This window comes from Podarcis cretensis (assembly GCF_951804945.1).
Source record: "Podarcis cretensis genome assembly, chromosome: 2".
Classification (NCBI taxonomy): domain Eukaryota; kingdom Metazoa; phylum Chordata; class Lepidosauria; order Squamata; family Lacertidae; genus Podarcis; species Podarcis cretensis.
The window spans coordinates 120,824,183-120,844,754 of NC_137171.1; the positions used below are offsets into that span (position 1 = coordinate 120,824,183).

Genomic DNA, 20,572 nt, shown 5'->3' on the forward strand with positions numbered 1-20,572 from the left:
CACCAATCTGGGAAGTAAGCCTTTTCCCTACTGATGACCAATATTTCATTCTGATGCTGGGGGAATCTCTTCCCTTTGGGTGTCCCTGGCTCTGTTCTGGCAGATAGGCAGGTAAAACTGACCCTAACACTAACCTGTCACGAAACACGACGACAGCACAGGCTGCGTAACATTAGGAGCTTTGGTCAAGGTCTGGAGTGGAGCCCCCTTGAAATGTGCCTTTTTCGGGAACAGGGTAATTTTATTGATACAGTGGTACCTCGTGTTAAGTACTTAATTCGTTCCGGAGGTCCGTTCTTAACCTGAAATTGTCCTTAACCTGAAGCACCACTTTAGCTAATGGGGCCTCCCGCTGCTGCCGCACGATTTCTGTTCTCATCCTCAAGCAAAGTTCTTAACCCGAGGTAAAATTTCTGAGTTAGCGGAGTCTGTAACCTGAAGCATATGTAACCTGAAGCATATGTAACCCGAGGTACCACTGTACAGCAAAGCTTTTTTATTTCAAATACAGTGGTACCTTGGTTTTCGAAGTGCGGCTTCTGATTGGCTGCAGGATGCTCCAATCAGAATCCGTGCCGGACGTTCAGCTTCTGAAAAATGTTCAAACACTGAAACCCTCACCTCTGGGTTTTGATTATTTGGAAGCCAATTTGTTTGGGAGCCAAGGTATGACTGTACGTGCACCCCACTCTTGTTTGTATTAAGAACTGAAAGTGGCTTACAACATTTTTGAAAAAAGGAAGCTAATCCTTTTTATTAATTTTCTTTATATATTGCTTGGTTGTGCATCCGCAGCAGTAACCAGAGGAAGGAGGACTGCTGGGACGAGCACAGAGAGAATAAATGCCTCGGTGCATCTGCAGCTGCACAACCGGACGCCTCCATCTTCCCAAGCTGCAACGGAACATCTCACCTGTATCGGTCTCTATAGCCACAGCAGGTGCTATAACTCTTCAACGGTTTGACTTCATCACGAAAGGCGCAGTTCTCCATTGTCTCCCGGGACAGACGGATGCCAATCAAACCCTTGATTATTATTATTTTAAAAAAAAAACAACCACTCACAGCAATTTAAAAAAAGAATCAAACAACGGAATTATCTGTTAAAAACAACTATTTTAAACATTTGAAAAACAATTAAATTCAACGATATGCTAAAGCACAGATTAAAACACATTATCTGGATAGGCTTGCCTAAACAAAAAATGTTTTCGACAGCTGACGAAAAGGGTACAGGGACGGCAGCTGCCCGGTGTCAATCGGCAGGGAGTTCCAAAGTGTGGGTGCTGCCACGGTAAAATACATTTTATTTTTCACAAATGTGGAATGACTATTATGTGGCACTTGCAACAGCGCCAGCTCTGCAGATCAAAGTGGTCAATGGTTATATATGGGGTAAGACGATCTCTCAGATAAACTCATCTCAACCTCAACCCAGCAGAGCAGGCACAGGGGTCCTTAGCTCCGGGGGCCAAATCCAGCCCCTCGGAACTCTCCCTGGTCCAAACCTCTTCAGCCACACCCTTCAGCAGCCCTGCTTTGGGCAATTTCCTTATATTTAACATTTTGTTCTTTCTCAAGGCTTCTTTCCTCAAATCATGCAGGTTCTGGCCGGCTTCAAGATGTAAATTTCAGCTAACCTCTTTTCAGCCTCCTCAGAGGAAAAGAACAGGCTTACCCACACATGCATTTATTTAGGGGTGCCGTATTTCAAAAAGTGACAATCCAGACACAAAAATTGTTGGGCTATTTTTTATTTTTTTTAAGTTCTGGCCAAAGTTGTTGAGCTCTGAAACTTCCTTTCTAAAGAACCTTCTAAAAATCGACACTTCCAGATTTTCCCGGACATGTCAGAGCTTTCCGCCTGGTCACCGTTGCCGGCGGCCAAATTCCGGATGTATGCCAACCCTAATTTATTTCCATTACACTATACCATCTATAAGAGGGCCTTCTCTGTGGCAGCCCCTAAACTGTGAAACTCCCCACAGAGACATAACTGGCACCTTCGTTTTCATAAACGCTGAAGATGCGCCTCTTACTGCTTCTGACGCTATAGATGTATATTTTTAGGACCCTCCCTAAGTCGTTTTAAATTGTTTTGAATTTTGTGTTTAGTTGTTGTTACCCGCCTGGGTCCTGAAGGTAAAGGGCGAGTAGTCAGTTGCAATTGTCATTCTGATGGTAAAAAGGATATTTTTAAACTAGGTTGGGTGGTCAAGGATTCCTTCGCAGTTATTCCTATATTGCAAGAGGTTGTTCCTTCCAAAGCTACAGTTCTACTATCATCTAATGAAGGTAAACGGTAGAAAATCCGGGACGGGTAAGGAAGACCTTCTTCACACAGCACATAGCTAAACTACAGAATTCACTGCCACAAGATATAGTACAATTAGACAAATGTGTCAAGGATAAGACTGCTAATGGCTACCATTCATGGTGGATATATATTGCCTTTAGAATCAGAGGCAGCGTGCATCTGAATCCTCATCACTCAGGAACAGAAGGGGAGAGGGTGTCCTACTGTTCTGACCCAACAGGGATCATCTTACGTCTTCCCACCAAGAACCTTTCAACACTCCATACACGTTTTTAATGAGTTCTTCCTAGTACGAATTATTGGATGCCCAGAAAGGATTTCACGTGTGCTTAAGATTTTTCCACGCTTCACTTATAGGGTTCTCCACTTTGTGGATTCTTCAATGTCCACAGGTGTGCCTGCATACGCAGAAGCTCTTCCCGCACCCCAAACATTTATATAGCTTCTCCCCAGTGTGAACTCTTTAATGGAAAGTGAGACGCATGCTTCTACTGAAAACCTTTCCACATGCCGTGCATTAATATTTCATCACGAGAGTGAGTCATTTGATGTTTAGTCAGGATTCCGCGTTGAATGAAGCTCCTTCCACATTCCAGGCATTTATATGGTTTCTCCCCTGTGTGAGTTCTTTGATGGGTAGTCAGGATTCCACGCTGAATGAAGCTCTTTCCACACTCCAAGCACTGGTAGGGTTTCTCCCCTGTGTGAATTCGTTGATGAGAAGCAAGGCTTGATTTAACAGAAAATTCCATGCCACAGTCTGAACATTTATAGGGCTTCTCCCCCACATGATTTTTTTGATGAGAAGAGAGGTATGTGCTCCTACTGAAGCTCTTTCCGCACTCCAAGCATTGATAGGGTTTCTCCCCTGTGTGAATTCTCTGATGAGAAGCAAGGTTTGGGCTTCGACTGAAACTCTTTCCACACTCCAAACAATTATATGGTTTCTCCCCTGTGTGAGTTGTTTGATGGGAAGAAAGTTCCGGACTTGAACGGAAACTCTTTCCACACTCCAAACATTTATATGGCTTCTCTCCTGTGTGAATTCTTTGATGAGAAGTGAGATTCACCTTCTGAATGAAACTCTTTCCACACTCCAAGCACTGGTACGGTTTCTCTCCTGTGTGAATTCTTTGATGAGCAATGAGACCTGTTTTCCCACTGAAACTCTTTCCACACTCCAAGCATCCATATGGCTTCTCCCCTGTGTGAACTCTCTGATGACAAGTAAGGTTAGAACTGAAATGGAAGCTCTTCCCACACTCCAAGCATTGATATGGCCTGTCCCCTGTGTGGGTTCTCTGGTGAGAAGCAAGATTTACCTTTTGGCTGAAGCTCTTTCCACACTCGTAGCACTGATACGGTTTCTCTCCTGTGTGAGTTGTTTGATGGGCAATGAGGCCTGTTCTTACGCTGAAGCACTTTCCACATTGCAAGCACTGGTAGGGTTTCTCCCCTGTGTGAGTTGTTTGATGGGAAGAAAGTTCCGGACTGGAACGGAAGCTCTTTCCACACTCAAAGCATTTATATGGTCTGTCCCCTGTGTGGGTTCTCTGATGAGTATTGAGATTCACCTTCTGACTGAAGCTCTTTCCACACTCCAGGCATTTATATGGTCTCACTCCTGTGTGAATACTTCGATGAGCAATGAGGCCTGTTCTCCCGCTGAAGCACTTTCCACATTCCAGGCATCCATACGGCTTCTCCCCTGTGTGAACTCTCTGGTGGCAAGTAAGGTTGGAACTGAAATGGAAGCTCTTCCCACACTCCAAGCATTTGTACGGCCTGTCCCCTGTGTGGGTTCTCTGATGAGAAGTGAGGTTTACCTTCTGACTGAAGCTCTTTCCACACTCGGTGCACTTAAATGGTTTCTCCCCTGTGTGAGTCGTCTGATGGGAGACGAGGGCTGTTCTGCCGCTGAAGCTCCTTCCACATTCCAAGCATTTATATGGTTTCTCCCCTTTGTGGGTTGTTCGGTGGGAAGACAGTTCTGCATTCGAACCAAAAGTCTTTCCATGCTCCAGGCATCTGTCCTCCACATGGGTTCTTTGGTGGGAAGCGAGATTTGAATTCTCCATGAAGCTCTTTCCATACTCCAAGCGCTGATATGGTTCCTCCACCGAGTGGATCAAACAGAAATTCTCTCCACAGTCCAGGCATTTATATGGTTTCTCTTCTGTGTCAATACTTTGATGGGCCATGAGGCCTGTTGTCACGCTGAGGCCCTTTCCATACTCTAGGCTTACATATGGCTTCTCCTCTGCATGGGTTCTGAAATGGCAAGTCAGGTCGGAACTGAAATAGAAGCTCTTTCCACACTCCAAGCACTGATATGGTTTCTCCTCTGTTTCCCTCAGCATGGAAGGGCTGTTCTTTTCCGGTCTCTCATCCACTTCTTCCTGAGCTGCGATTTCGTGGTAGTCAGTGTCCTGAGAGGCAGAGGCTTTTCCCCTCATCTTCTGATTTGCTTCGGTTTTCCTTCTCTGCTGTTCCCTCTTCTCACATGTGTCTCTTTCCAGAGACATCCTGGGAGACTCTCCCTTTTCCTCGCTGCCCCATTCATCACCTGCTGGAACGGAGGAGGAAAATCAGTCAGAAATGGAGCCTCAAATCATAGAACAACTCAAACAATTGTGATAAGGGCTGAAAAGACTTAAGAGGGATTGTTATTGTATATGCTGGAAGCAGCCCAGAGTGGCTGAGGCAATCCAAACAGATGGGCAGGGTACAAATACAGACATACCTTGCTTGTCGAACACCTTGGTACTCGTCTGTTTTGGCTCCCGAACGCCACAAACCCGGAAGTGAGGGTTTTGGTTTGCGAACGTTTTTTGGAAGCCAAACGTCCAACATGGCTTCCGCGACTTCTGATTGAGTGCAGGAAGCTCCTGCAGCCAATCAGAAGCCGCGCCTTGGTTTTTGACCATTTTTGGAAGTCAAACAGACTTCCGGAACAGATTCTGTTCAAGAACCAAGGTACGACTGTAATAAAATTATTACTATTATTAGCATCATCATCATCATTTTAGCACAGGGTGAGGGTGCCTGCTGTAAACCTCCAAACGTCACTGGACTGACCCCAATGTAACCAGAATTATTAATACTGTCATTAACAACAGTTTGTTAGATTTGTTTCCTGCCTTTCCTCCCGAAGGAGCCCAGAAAAGCAAACAGCAAAATGTTAAAACAAAATTTAAAAATTCCTTCCAATAGCACCTTAGATACCAACTAAGTTTGTTATTGGTATGAGCTTTCGTGTGCATGCACACTTCTTCAGATGTTAAAACAGCCCAATTTAAAAATTGAATTTAAAAAAGAAACGTATTTAAAGTGTTAAAAAACCATTCAAAACAGTCTAAAGAACATTTGGAACACCTGACAACAATCACATACCCCCCAAGTTATTACTTTCATGGTTGCTATGGCCAGTATCTCTCAGCCATCGAACTCCTGGGTAGACAGGAATGCTCTTAACTTTCTCCTGAAGATCAGTAACGGAGACAGTCGCGCCTCACTCGCGAGGGGGAGCCAGCACCGAGAAGCTCCTGCCAGAAATAACTGTGGACTGGGCAGCTCCATGGCCAAAGGTGAAGGCAGGAGGGAGTTGTAATCTAGGAACCTTTAGTAGACCACAGCAGGTTGCTTACACCTTCCCTCAAAGCATCCTGGGAGCTGTAGTTTCTTAAGGTAACCCCCTATTTAATAAATAATAGTAATAGTAATAATAATAATAATAATATTTATACCGTGCCCATCTGGCTGGCATTCCCCAGCCACTCTGGGCGGCTCCCAACAGAATATTAAAAACACAATAAAACATCAAACATTAAAAACTTCCCAATACAGGGTTGCCTTCAGATGTCTTCTAAAAGTCAGATAGTTCTTTATCTCTTTGACATCTGATGGGAGGGCGTTCCACAGGGTGGGTGCCACTACTGAGAAGGCCCTCTGCCTGCTTCCCTGTAACATCACTTCTTGCAGGGAGGGAACCGCCAGAAGGCCCTCAGAGCTAGACCTCAGTGTTCGGGCTGAACGATGGAGGTGGAGATGTTCCTTCAGGTACACTGGACCGAGGCCATTTAGGGCTTTAAAAATCAGCACCAACACTTTGGATTGTGCTCAGAAACATACTGGGAGCCAATGTGGGTCTCTCAGGACCGGTGTCATATGGTCTCGATGGCTGCCCCCAGTCACCGGCCAGCTGCTGCATTCTGGATTAGTTGTAGTTTCCAGGTCACCATCAAAGGTAGCCCCATGTAGAGTGCATTGCAGTAGTCCAAGCGGGAAATAACTAGAGCATGTACCACTCTGGCGAGACAGTCTGTGGGCAGGTAGGGTCACAGCCTGCATACCAGATGGAGCTGATAAACAGCTGCCCTGGACACAGAATTGACCTGCGCCTCCATGGACGGCTGTGAGTCCAAAATGACTATTCCACTAACAGAGCTACAATTCCCAGAGTCGTCTGGGAAGAAGGATTGACTCCTAAGCCACTCTGGGAACTGTAGCACTGTGAAGGGAACAGGGGTCTCTCCTGACAACTCTCAGCACTCATTTTTGTTCAGACAAGGTTTCCCTGCTGAAACACCTAGTCTCTCCACTGTGTGTGTGTGTGTTTCTACATTTATCTGTGATTCTGTTCTGTGCTGTTTTTAAGTTGGGTTCTTTTTTCTTAAATATATATATATAATTCTGTACGTCCTCTAGAGATGTACATTTAATTAATGAGTTTTTTATACCGTATTTTTTGCTCTATAGGACGCACCTTTTCCCTCCTAAAAAGCAAGGGGAAATGTGTGTGCGTCTTATGGAGTGAATGCAGGGGGGAGGCAGGTGGGAAAAGCCCCCAAGAGCCGCACACAAGCTCCGTGCGGCTCTTGCAGGCTTTTCCCCAGGAGGGAGAAGGGACTGACTGGCCGCATAGTCCCTTCTCCCTGTTGGTTTCTGCTCTCTTCACTGTGCAGCGAAGTGCTTGTCACGAGACAGGTGTTTACATTCCACAGTCTGTGCTGTTGGGTTTTCCCACGGGAAAGGAGACTGGATGTGACGTACACTGGTTTCCTGTTTTTCACAGTTGTTCTCTCCGTGCTTCAGAGGAGAGAGGATGCTTTCTCTGCTCCGGCAGAGGCAAGATGTTTTTCTGTAATCTACCAGCTTTGAAGTGTAAATAAAGTAATATAGAGTATGTGGCACGTACTCCTCATCATTCCGCTGTGCATGGGCTACTGCAAATTTTCAACATTCCTTCCTCGGGGAAAAGCCCGCAGGAGCCGCGCACCCTTTAAAGAGCGCGCCGCTCTTGGGGGCTTTTCCCTGAGGAGGGACAAAGGACTGACTGGCCGCGTCAGTCCCTTCTCCCTCCTCGTAGAAAAGCCCACAGGAGCCGTGCGCTCCTTAAAGGATGTGTGGCTCCTGTGGGCTTTTGCAGGAGATGGGGGAATTCCCGCCCCTTCCGCAAAAGCAGGGAGAAGGTCTGGGAGAAGCGCACAGGTTGTGCGCAGCCTGTCCGCTCCTCCCAGAGCTGGGGGGGGGGAATCATATTTTTCCCCCTTGATTTCCCCCTCTGAAAACTATGTTCAGGTGCGCCCTATGGAGCGAAAAATACGGTACCCCTTGACTGTAAGAGAAAAAACCTCAAAGCATTTTACAAAAAGAATTAAGCAATGGGAAAATGTGGTCAGCAACTGGGTGACAACCGAACATTAATTAAAAAATGACACAGCTATGGGAGGAAACGATCAACATATGTTTGCAACACGAGTGGGAAACCTGATTTTAAGAAATCGTATTATATTAAAGTAATTTGGTTTGTAAAAACTAATAGAAAGAATTTTTTTTAAAAAAAAGAAGAAAACAATGAACTTATCAGCAAAAACCAGTTAAAAACAACTATTTTAGCCACTCAAAAGAACTGAAAATCAACAGTGCTAAAAATGGTTGTGGATAAATGAATAAGGCTTCCCTTGCAGGGAGTTGGAATATATGATCCCTGGTCACCTTCGAGCTCTACAGTTCTATGTGCTGCAGAGATAATCAGCTAAAGGAAAAAACTGTGTCTTACCCAGAGAGGCCAGAATCTCCCAGTTCTCCTCCATGACTTCCCTGTGCAGGGACCTTTGGTCCTGATCCAGCAGGGCCCACTCTTCCTCAGAGAAATGCACAGCCACCTCCTCAAAGGTCACCAAATCCTGGAACAGAAGCAAACATTTCCTCCTCACCGATAACGGAACATTTACTGTATTTTTCGCCCCATAGGTCCCACCTAGATTTTTCGGGGGGGGGGGTTCTCCCCCCCCCCGGGCACTGGGCTAGCGCGGGGGAAGCCTGAGCTTCCCCCGACCCCAGCCCCCAGAACAGGCTGCCGCCCCAAACCTTGCGCGCCTGGCGGGACCTCCCCCCCAGGCGCGCAAGGCTTGCGGACACTTGCCTGCAGCATGGGGTGTCCTCCAGAGGGTGCCCTGAGCTCCGGGCTGCAGGCTGCCGTCAGCAAGCCTTGCGCGCCCGGGGGGAGGTCCCACCGGGCGCGCGAGGCTTGCGGACATCTGCCCGAAGCACGGGGCGTCCTCTGGAGGGCGCTCCGTGCTCCGGTCTGCAGGCTGCCACCCGCAAGCCTTGCGAGCCCGCGGGAACTCCCCCCGGGTGCACAAGGCTTGCGGACACTTGCCCGAAGCACGGGGCATCCTCCAGAGGGCGCCCCGTGCTCCGGGCTGCTGCCCGCAAGCCTTGCGAACCCGCAGGAACTCCCGCGGGGCTTGCAAGGCTTGCGGATAGCTTCCTAAAGCCTGGAGAGCGAGAGGGGTCGGTGCACACTTCATTTTTGGAGGGGAAAAAGTGCGTCCTATAGGGTGAAAAATACAGTATTTACCAGCAAAATCCTAAGTGCAGACAAGGTGGGTGGGTTTTACCCTCAGCACCGAGGATGGTTTGGGTTAATCCCCGTGCATGTGGTTTAAAATCCATTTGAACATTTTCATTCTATTAAATCGCGTTTCAATGTGTGTTTTAAGATGCTTGCAACTGTTGATTAAACCGTTTTTAAAAAGCTATTTCATTTCATTACATGCACATGTTTGAGAGATACAGAAACGAACCACAGCTCGCCTGTTTTTATTATAAATTTTTTTTCCTATTTTTCAAAATTGTTTTGACGTAAAAACACTCCAATGTTTCCCAACAAATAATATAAATATAAATATAAATATAAATATAAATATAAATATAAATATAAATATAAATATAAATATAAATTGACTTCCCCCCACTCCTTTCGCGGTTTCTTATATTTTTAAGATTTATAACACTGCACCTCCTTCGTTACTCCAATTAATATTTTTTTAACATTAATTTTAACTGTTTGGTTTAGGTTACAGCTTGCCTGTTTGACCCGCAACTTTAGAAAGAAAATGACGCACAGCGGAGAAATGGTTATTGCAGAGAGATAAAATCAATGCTACGAATGATAAGGCTATGATTTCATGGAAGTGCAACTAGGCAGTCAAAAAGTTCTGGTATACAATCAAATCCAGATAAAACTATACTTTGAGGGGACGCAGGTGGCGCTAAAGGTTAAAGCCTCAGCGCCTAGGACTTGCCGATCGAAAGGTCGGCGGTTCGAATCCCTGCGGCGGGGTGCGCTCCCGCTGCTCGGTCCCAGCGTCTGCCAACCTAGCAGTTCAAAAGCACCCCCGGGTGCAAGTAGATAAATAGGGACCGCTTACCAGCGGGAAGGTAAACGGCGTTTCCGTGTGCGGCTCTGGCTCGCCAGAGCAGCGATGTCACGCTGGCCACGTGACCCGGAAGTGTCTCCGGACAGCGCTGGCCCCTGGCCTCTTAAGTGAGATGGGCGCACCAACCCCAGAGTCTGTCAAGACTGGCCCGTACGGGCAGGGGTACCTTTACCTTTACCTTACCATGTAGCTGCATGGTCCATAGGTTTGTCTTTGGTTTTTAAAAACGATTCAGTTTTATTTTTAATTGTATTATTTCATCCAGTAATTTTTTTTCTGGGAAAATAGGTGGGGGAACTTACCACTAAATATGTTTGTTTGTTGCAGGCCCAGTCACAGTGCCCCTCTCCCAGGCAGTGGCTAAATGCAAATTGTGATTAATAAACTCAAGCAGACAATGATCTGGATTTGAAATGGTTAAAACTTTATTGATTACAGATGTAGGTGGATTTTTGGCTGAGGCACTGTGGGTATATATCCGTTCTAGCCCCCTCAGACAAAAAAATGATTATTATTTAATTTTTAAAAGGTAAGGGAGTTCAGTTCGTCCCGCTCCAAAAAACAAAAACAAAAAAATCCCTGATTTTTATCACAGATGCATTTGCAGCCCTGGGGTCCTTTTGAAAGGAGAATAGCACTTAATGGCTGTCAGGGATTATGGAAACCACCCATAATCCGTTGAGAATCTGCAAGGTGCCACAACAACCTGTTGTGCGTTTTCCCAAGGCTTGCTGAAGTTTGCACAGCCAGAAACACTACACTGGGTCTAATACATTTTCCACGCAGCCTTGAAGTGAATTGAAGTGTCTGGAGGCGGTTGGAGAATGGATGGCGGCTAACAGATTGAGGTTGAATCCTGACAAGACAGAAGTACTGTTTTGGGGGGACAGGTGGGTGTGGGGGACTCCCTGGTCCTGAATGGGGTAACTGTGCCCCTGAAGGACCAGGTGCGCAGCCAGGGAGACATTTTGGACACAGCTGTCCATGGAGGCACAGGTCAAATCCGTGTCCATGGCAGCTGTCTACCAGCTCCATCTGGTACGCAGGCTGAGACCCTACCTGCCGTCAGACTGTCTTGCCAGAGTGGTGCATGCTCTGGTTATCTCCTGCTTGGACTACTGCAATGCGCTCTATGTGGGGCTACCTTTGAAGGTGACCCGGAAACTACAACTAATCCAGAATGCGGCAGCTAGACTGGTGACTGGGAGCGGCCGTCGAGACCATATAACACCGGTCTTGAAAGACCTACATTGGCTCCCAATACGTTTCCGAGCACAATTCAAAGTGTTGGTGCTGACGTTTAAAGCCCTAAACGGCCTCAATCCAGTATATCTGAAGGAGCGTCTCCACCCCCATCGTTCTACCCGGACACTGAGGTCCAGCACCGAGAGCCTTCTGGCGGTTCCCTCACTGCGAGAAGCCAAGTTACAGGGAACCAGGCAGAGGGCCTTCTCGGTGGTGGCACCCGCCCTGTGGAATGCCCTTCTACCAGATGTCATAGAGAACAACTACCAGACTTTTAGAAGAAATCTGAAGGCAGCCCTGTTTAAGGAAGCTTTTAATGTTTGATGTAGTACAGTATTTTAATATTTTTTTTGGAAGCCGCCCAGAGTGGCTGGGGAAGCCCAGCCAGATGGGGGGGGGGGGTAATAAATAAATAAATAAATAAATAAATAAACAAACAAACAAACAAATATTTATTTATTTATTTATTTATTTATTTATTTATTTATTTATTCATTCATTCATTCATTCATTCATTCATTCATTCCCCGCCCATCTGGCTGGGATTCCCCAGCCACTCTGGGCGGCTATCAACAGAAAATTAAAAACACAATAAAACATCAAACACAGAAAACTTCCTGATACAGGGCTGCTTTCAGATGTCTTCTAAAAGTCAGATAGTTCTTTATCTCCTTGACATCTGATGGGAGGGTGTTTCACAGGGCAGGTGACCTCACTTCTCACAGGGAGGGAGCTGCCAGAAGGCCCTCAGAGCTGGACCTCAGTGTCTGGACTGGACGATGGGGGTGGAGACGCTCCTTCAGGTATACTGGGCCAAGGCCATTTTGGGCTTTAAAGGTCAGCACCAACACTTTGAATTGTGCTCGGAAACGTATTGGGAGCCAATATAGGTCTTTCAAGACCGGTGTTATGTGGTCTCGGCGGCCGCTCCCAGTCACCAGTCTAGCTGCCGCATTCTGGATTAGTTGTAGTTTCCGAGTCACCTTCAAAGTAGCCCCACGTAGAACGCACTGCAGTAGTCCAAGCAGGAGATAACCAGAGCATGCACCACTCTGGCGAGACAGTCCGTGGGCAGGTAGGGTCTCAGCCTGCATACCAGGTGGAGTTGGTAGACAGCTGCCCTGGATACAGATTTGACCTGTGCCTCCATGGACAGCTGTGAGTCCGAAACATCTCCCAGGCTGTGCACCTAGTCCTTCAGGGGCACAGTTACCCCATTCAGGACCAGGGAATCCTCCACACCTGCCCGCCTCCTGTCCCCCAGAAACAGTACTTCTGTCTTGTCAGGATTCAATCTCAATCCATTAGCCGCCATCCATCCTCCAACCGCCTCCAGACACTCACACAGGACCTTCACCACCTTCACTGGTTCTGATTTAAAGGAGAGGTAGAGCTGGGTATCATCCACATACTGATGAACACCCAGCCCAAACCCCCTGATGATCTCTCCCAGCGGCTGCATGTAAATGTTGAAAAGCATGGGGGAGAGGACAACCCTGAGGCACCCCACGTGATGATGATGATGATGATGATGATGAAGAATAGGAATTCCAGGTGCCAGCACAGCAATAAATCACAGCAACACAATCTGGTATAGATGGCTTTATAAGCTTAACAGTTCCAAAAACTATTTACCTGCTTCTCCGATAGAGGCACACTTCTTTCTAAGTCTTTTTAAGGTCTTGCCATAGTTGGCTGCAAGAACACACCCCGCCCTCAAAGGGCTACATCCTTTCAGTTTGAGGTTTATGTCTGGACTAAACGGTCTCTTACTCAGTTCCAGAAACTGAGCATGTATTAAGACAGCTCTCAGAGTGCTGAGCTTGCAGATGTAAAAAATAAAACTAAACAAAACCAGCAAGAAAACAGCTTCTGGAAATTGCATGATTTCTGGCAAACGAATGTCTCACCCTGACAATGGCAAGTTCAAAGACTATCTGCAGAAACACTGCAAAATTTATGAATGTTAAAATGATGTTGGACATAAAAACAATATGGCGTTAGCGATAAAGTTAAAAAGAGTATGCAAAAATGAATTTTAAAAAATGGGTGAAAGACTAGAGATATATTATGGCAAACTTAAACAATATGGTATAAGTGATTAAGTTATAAGGAATAGGCAAGAATCGAATTAAAAAGAGAAGAAAGATCGGTGACATAATAGGTTGAACTATATAATTATCAATGAGATTTGAAAGAGGGTAAGGATTTGCTGAATCTGATTGGGTAAAGGGGAACACAAAAAAGGGAGATGTGAGGAAGTCAAGAAAGAGGGTTAAATAAGTATGAAGCTAAAAATTGGATTTTTTCTTTTTTGTGTTTTTTATTATCTTTTTTGATGTATTTTTTCTTCTGTATCTTTTTGTATTTTTTTTGGCTATGTTTGTTTTCTGTTTCTTTGTTGTATGTATTTATATGTTTCTTTTGTAAAACCTCAATAAATATTTTATTAAAAAAAAAAAAACCAGCAAGAAAACAGCTTCTGGAAATTGCATGATTTCTGGCAAACGAATGTCTCACCCTGACAATGGCATCCATAACAGACCTGGTGGGCAGATGCTAAGGGAATGAGACATATCCAGAGAAGTGAGCCCCTCTCCATCTCCCCACTGATCCTTCTCCTTAAAAGGTAAAGGTAAAGGGACCCCTGACCATTAGGTCCAATTGTGGCCAACTCTAGGGTTGCGGCACTCATCTCGCTCTATAAGCCGAGGGAGCTGGCGTACAGCTTCCGGGTCATGTGGCCAGCATGACTAAGCTGCGTCTGGCAAACCAGAGCATCGCACGGAAATGACGTTTACCTTCCCGCCGGAGCGGTACCTATTTATCTACTTGCCCTTCGACGTGCTTTCGAACTGCTAGGTGGGCAGGAGCAGGGACCGAGCAACGGGAGCTCACCCCGTCGCGGGGATTTGAACCGCCGACCTTGTGATCAGCAAGCCCTAGGCTCTGTGGTTTAACCCACAGCGCCATCCCCGTCCCTGATCCTTCTCCTTACCTGATCCTTTCCCATCACAGCTCCTTCCCTTCCACCACCAGGGAGAGGTGTCCCGCTACATACTGCTGGCATCATTCCATCTCCTGCAAGAGACAAAAAATAATTTAATAATAATTTTTTATTTATACCCCGGCCCACCTGGCTGGGTTTCCCCAGCCACTCTGGGTGGCTTCCAACAAAGATTAAAAATACATTGTAATGTCACACATTAAAAACTTCCCTGAACAGGGCTGCCCTCAGATGTCTTATAAATGTCAGGTAGTTGTTTATCTATTTGACATCTGCTGGAAGGGCGTTCCACAGGGCGGGTGCCACCACCGAGAAGGCCCTCTGCCTGGTTCCCTGTAACTTGGCTTCTCGCAGCGAGGGAACCTCCAGAAGGCCCTCAGAGCTGGAGCTCAGTGTCCGGGCAGAATGATGGGGGTGGAGATGCTCCTTCAGGTATACTGGGCCGAGGCCGTTTAGGGCTGTAAAGGTCAACACCAGCACTTTGAAGGGGCGAGAAGGCTGTTTCGGGTTGCCTTGCCTCCAGGTTGTGCCATGAACCACTTAACGGATTTGCCCCCACATCCTGTCATTGCAGGAAGTTCGTGCGGGGATCAAACCTGCAACCTCGGCATTGACAGCACCGTGCTCTAACCAACTGAGCTATCCAAGCGCAATGGATGTGAAGTAAACAAAAAAACACGAGCATACCCAAGGGTGAAGCATTATCATTGCAATCCAGTGATAGGGACTCCCTGGCCCGCCGGCGGCTGCCGTTGCTACTGCTGCTAGACTCCAACTCCCAGCATCCCTCAGCAGTGGCCTAGCATCAGGCAGCAGAGGAACCAGCCCCCACGGCAGGTTGCCAGGAACGGAAGTCTTTGCTATCTGCTTTTTATTCAACATTCACAGAGAGCCTCGTGGAATAATGGTGTTGTCCCAAGTGAATCTCCACCATCTCTGTCTCTCCCATTTCCTTATGGGTCATTGCTACAGGTGCTGCAAAGTGCCCTCTGCCTTTGAACTCTGCTCTCCTACTTTATATATATACACACACACACACACACACACACACACACACACACACATTTTTATTGACGTTTTAACATATCAGTTCCAACAGTCATACAACATATCTTCCCATCCTATACAATATTTTTGACTTCCGTCAACACCTCTGCTGATCTTCCGTTCTTTATCACTTATTCTGCATTTCTTAATTTCCTGTTACATTTAATTGTCCTTAACAAATGATTCTTTTCATTGTCTTTCTTGCAATATTTCAAATAATCCACCTTACAAAACTTCTTGCAGTCCTACAAGCGTAGTCTGTTCATCACAATTACTTTTCAAATATCACGGTACCTCTGGTTACGTACTTAATTCGCTCCGGAGGTCCGTCTTTAACCTGAAACTGTTCTTAACCTGAAGCACCACTTTAGCTAATGGGGCCTCCGACTGTCACTGTGCTGCTGCTGCACAATTTCTGTTCTCATCCTGAAGGAAAGTTCTTATCCCGAGGTACTATTTCTGAGTTAGCGGAGTCTGTAACCTGAAGCGTATGTAACCTGAGGTACCACTGTACAGTCATACCTCGCGCTGAAGTAGCTTCAGGATGAGTATTTTCAGGTTGCATTCCGAGGCGACCCAGAAGTAATGAAGCACATTACGTCCGGGTTTCGCCGCTCGCACATGTGCAGATGGTCAAAATGACATCACGCGCATGCGCAGAAGCAGCGAATCGCGACATCGCACGCGCAGACGTGCGGACACAGGTTGCGTTCACTTCAGGATGCGAACGGGGCTCCGGAACGGATCCCGTTCGCATCCAGAGGTACCACTGTAGTTCATATATTTACTCCAGTCTTCTAAGAATCTCTGATCCTGCAGGTTTCGAATCCTTCCTGTTACAGTGGTACCTCGGGTTACATACGCTTCAGGTTCCATATGCTTCAGCTTACAGACTCCGCTAACCCAGAAATAGTGCTTCAGGTTAAGAATTTTGCTTCAGGATGAGAACAGAAATTGTGCTCCGGCGGCACAGCAGCAGCGGGAGGCCCCATTAGCTAAAGTGGTGCTTCAGGTTAAGAACAGTTTCAGGTTAAGTACGGACCTCCGGAACGAATTAAGTACTTAACCTGAGGTACCACTGTAATTTATCTAGTTCTGCATAGTTCATTGCTCTCCTACTTTCAAGGCCCGCTGGGATCTGAGAGAGGGGGGTCTGGAGTGCTTTCAAAAGACATTGAGTCCGTCAGCAGTCGCCCCCCGAGGTACTTCTTCTTCTTCTCTTCCTCTGAGCTGTGACCTCCCTCAAATCCCTCTTGTGATTCTGAACTCCTCCTCCTCCTCTGCCCAGGCCCTGACACCTGCCAGTTAGAGGCCGATGGGAGGTGGGGTCCAGCGACATTTGGGAGGCCACAGTTTCCCCACCCATGCAGATATCGTTACCAAGCAAGGTGGCCCCTCCGTCATGCTCTGGGACGATCCCGCGTTGTGGGGGGCTCTGCCTCGTCCCCGAAAGAGCTTCCTCCGAGTCAGAAAATCTGGCGCTCGCTTCTGCAAGCAGGCCTTTCTCCTGGAGCAGAGATGGGAGTGGAAAGCAAAAGGAAAAGGATGGCAGAGGCAAAGATGCATCAGAAGAAGTAGACCAAAATAGCCTATCTAGTTCCAGCATTAGGTTGTCCAGGTCGGCTAACTAGAAGCCTCTAGGAACATAAGCTAAGGGCCCATCTAGTCCAGTGTCCTGTTCTCACAGCGGCCGACCAGGTGCCCGTGGGAAACCCGAATGCAGGATTCGAGCTCTTCTGTGCGGATTCCAGCGACTGGCATTCAGAAGAGTTACTGTCTCCTTCCATGGAGCTTTTTGAATTATGGTGCTGGAGGAGTCTCTTGAGAGTCCCATGGACTGCAAGAAGATCAAACCTATCCATTCTCAAGGAAATCAGCCCTGAGTGCTCACTGGAAGGACAGATCCTGAAGCTGAGGCTCCAATACTTTGGCCACCTCATGAGAAGAGAAGACTCCCTGGAAAAGACCCTGATGTTGGGAAAGATGGAGGGCACAAGGAGAAGGGGACGACAGAGGACGAGATGGTTGGACAGTGTTCTTAAAGCTACCAGCATGAGTTTGACCAAACTGCGGGAGGCAGTGGAAGACAGGAGTGCCTGGCCTGCTCTGGTCCATGGGGTCACAAAGAGTCAGACACGACTAAACAACTAAACAACGACAACTAGCCATGGAGCCACAGCATAGCCATCCTGGCTAATAGCTGTGGATAGGCCTCTCATTCATGAACTTGTCCAGTTCTCTTTTGAAGCCATCCAAGATGGCGGCCATCACTGCCTCCAGTGGCAAGGAGTTCCATAGTTTACACTGATATATAAATCTGAATTGTCAAATTGTGTTATTGTTATTATGGTTTTTGTTGTAGTGTCTTTTGCAGTTGTTGTTTGCATCAAAAAGTTCCATAGTTTAAAGTATGTGCAGCATGAAGAATTACTCTCTGTCCTGAATTCAGCTTGGATATCTCTAAGTTGGACGCAGGTGGCGCTGTGGGTTAAAGCCTCAGCGCCTAGGACTTGCCAATCGAAAGGTCGGCGGTTCGAATCCCTGCGGCGGGGTGCGCTCCCGCTGCTCGGTCCCAGCGCCTGCCAACCTAGCAGTTCGAAAGCACCTCCGGGTGCAAGTAGATAAATAGGGACCGCTTACCAGCGGGAAGGTAAACGGCGTTTCCGTGTGCGGCTCTGGCTTGCCAGAGCAGCGATGTCACGCTGGCCACGTGACCCGGAAGTGTCTCCGGACAGCGCTGGCCCCTGGCCTCTTAAGCGAGATGGGCGCACAACCCCAGAGTCTGTCAAGACTGGCCTGTACGGGCAGGGGTACCTTTACCTTTTATCTCTAAGTTACCATGTTATGAGAGAGGGATGGGGGGGGGGACTATCTATTCACATTCTCGTACTCTGCCTCATTTTATAAACTTCTATCAGGTCATCTTTTACGCCTCTTAGATAGTTTTAGGAAATCCTCCTTCACCTTTACCGCCTTTGGTTTGTTTTGGTTCTAATTCTGACTATGTATTTTGTGTTTCTTATATTGTCAGTATAATTTTCATTAACAATTTCTGTTTTCTGTTTTAGAATGTTCAATTAGACAACCTTAAAATATCAATGACTTTCTTCTCTTCCATGGTTCATTTTGCATATCATAAATCCCTACATATTATACATAAACTAAACCATTCCATTATTACATCCATCATTACTCATTTACACTGCTGAATTTATTTTAATGCTGCCCATGTTTTCAAGTGTACACAATTCCCCCCATATATTCAATAAACATTTTCCAATCTTCTCTAAAAGTATGTTCTTCTTGTTCTCTTATTCTATATGTTAAATCTGCAAGCTGCACATATTCCATCGATTTAAGTTGCCATTCTTCTTTAGTTGAGACCTCACCCATTTTCCATTTTGGAGCTAACAAAACACTGTGTTTCTTATGTTGTCATTTTATGTTGTGGACCACGCTGAGATCTATAGATGAAGGGCAATATATAAGAATAAAAATGTTCTCACCTGCTGCTCTTCCTGCTTCCTGTCCTCTGCCCGGCTCAGGAGGAAACCTTTGACCAGGGCTACTGCCTGGGAGCTGGTCTCTGCTCCACATTCCCTGACCCAGTTCTCCATCTCCGGAGGGAGGACAGCCAGGAACTGCTCCAGGACCACCAGGTCCAGGATCTGAGCCTTGGTGTGTCTCTCCGGCTTCAGCCACTGACGACAAAGATGGTGGAGCCTGCTGCAAACCTCTTGAGGCTCCTCAGCTTCCTGGTAGCGGAACTGCCTGAAATGCCAGCGCTGGACATCTAAGCTGAGGGTCTCTTCCTCTCCCAGGATGCTCTCCACAGTTCTTTTCCAGAATTCCCCACTGCTTCCAGGCTCGGGGTCTCTTCCTCCTTCAAGGACAGCTGGGTTTTGCTCATCCATTGGGAAAACTTCCTACCGATTTCCTGCCAAGTGTGACATTGTCCCGTTAGCAAATGGGGGGAGAATCTGCCGGGGAACGCATGCTGGAAGTGGGAGGGGCTGGAACACGTGGTGGGAGGTGCCAGAGCCCAATGTGGGTGGGGCAAGAATCAGGCCCCGCCTCCCACATGCTATTTATCCCACACAATTCCTTTGCCACTCACTCATCCACTGGGTGCGACCTTGGGCCAGCAGCTGCCTCTCAGCCTAAGCTACCTCACAGGGCTGTTGTGGGGATTAAATCAGGAGGGGGAGAACCATCTACTGCACCTTGTAGCAGTGAGATATCTAGCTGTCTGATGGCATAGTGAAGGAATCAGTTGCAGCGCAGGAATGATTTTTCTTTTTCTTCTTTTTTTTTTGGGGGGGGGGGAAGTCACAGCCTGTAAGTAGGTTAACCTTCCCCTCCTTAAAATAACCCTTCTATGCTGCAGACCGGCAAGAAAATGCTGCAACGGGAGCTTTTACCCTCTTCCCCAATCTCCTGGCAGATGGGCTTAGACTAGCCTTGCATCAGTAAGCACCAACGCCGCCCTTTTTCTTCCTTGTTTTGATTCTTTATGGTGTTTCCCATTCCTTCCTATGCACCCCAGACTAGACAACATGGCCGTAGGATGCCCATAATAATAATATATTTTTATTTATATCCCACCCTCCCCAGCCGAAGCCGGGCTCAGGGCGGCTAAAAACAATAAAATAATACAACATTCTAAAATCATTTCATTATAAAATTAATTCAAATCAAAATTGATGGCAACCATTGGGCTAGAGTTCTGTGAAGATTGCCAGAAGAGGGAGTCAGGCTGTGCCCTGGCCAAAGGCTTGGTGGAACAGCTCTGTTTTGCAGGCCCTGCGGAAAGACGTCAAGTCCCGCAGGGCCCGAGTCTCTTGTGGCAGAGCGTTCCACCAGATCGGAGCCACAGCCGAAAAATCCTGGCTCTGGTTGAGGCCAGCCTAACCTCTCTGTGGCCTGGAACCTCCAAGATGTTTTTGTTTGAAGGTCGTAAATTCCTCTGTGGGACATACCAGGAGAGGCAGTCCTGTAGGTACGAGGGTCCTAGGCTGTATAGGGTTTTAAAGGTTAAAACCAGCACCTTAAACCTGATCCTGCACTCCACCAAGAGCCAGTGCAGCTGGTATGTGAATGTGATCTCGCAGCGAGGACCCCGTAAGGAGTCTCGCTGCGGCATTCTGCACCCGCTGGAGTTTCTGGGTCAATCTCAAGGGCAGCCCCACGTAGAGCGAGTTACAACAATCCAGTCTGGAGGTGACCGTC

At 47.1% G+C, this 20,572-nt stretch overlaps 2 protein-coding genes across 6 annotated transcripts in view; one reads left to right on the top strand and one right to left on the bottom strand.

Moving 5' to 3' along the window:
- Window positions 1-20,572, top strand: part of LOC307208764 (uncharacterized protein) — a 138,370-nt gene that overhangs the window by 95,276 nt on the left and 22,522 nt on the right. The window lies entirely within an intron of this gene.
- On the bottom strand, window positions 1,097-19,275 carry LOC307206308 (uncharacterized protein; the record flags this gene model as incomplete). Of its 2 annotated transcripts, none has more annotated exons than XM_079959434.1 (5): window positions 1,097-4,883; window positions 8,379-8,505; window positions 14,288-14,370; window positions 16,724-16,850; window positions 18,850-19,275. In XM_079959434.1, 5 exons carry the CDS (start codon window positions 19,255-19,257, stop codon window positions 2,806-2,808), a joined length of 2,823 nt encoding a protein of 940 aa, XP_079815560.1. In that variant the 3' UTR covers window positions 1,097-2,805. The 2 variants fall into 2 exon arrangements, with proteins under 2 accessions (XP_079815560.1, XP_079815559.1); XM_079959433.1 differs by having other exon boundaries at window positions 1,097-4,886; window positions 18,850-19,257.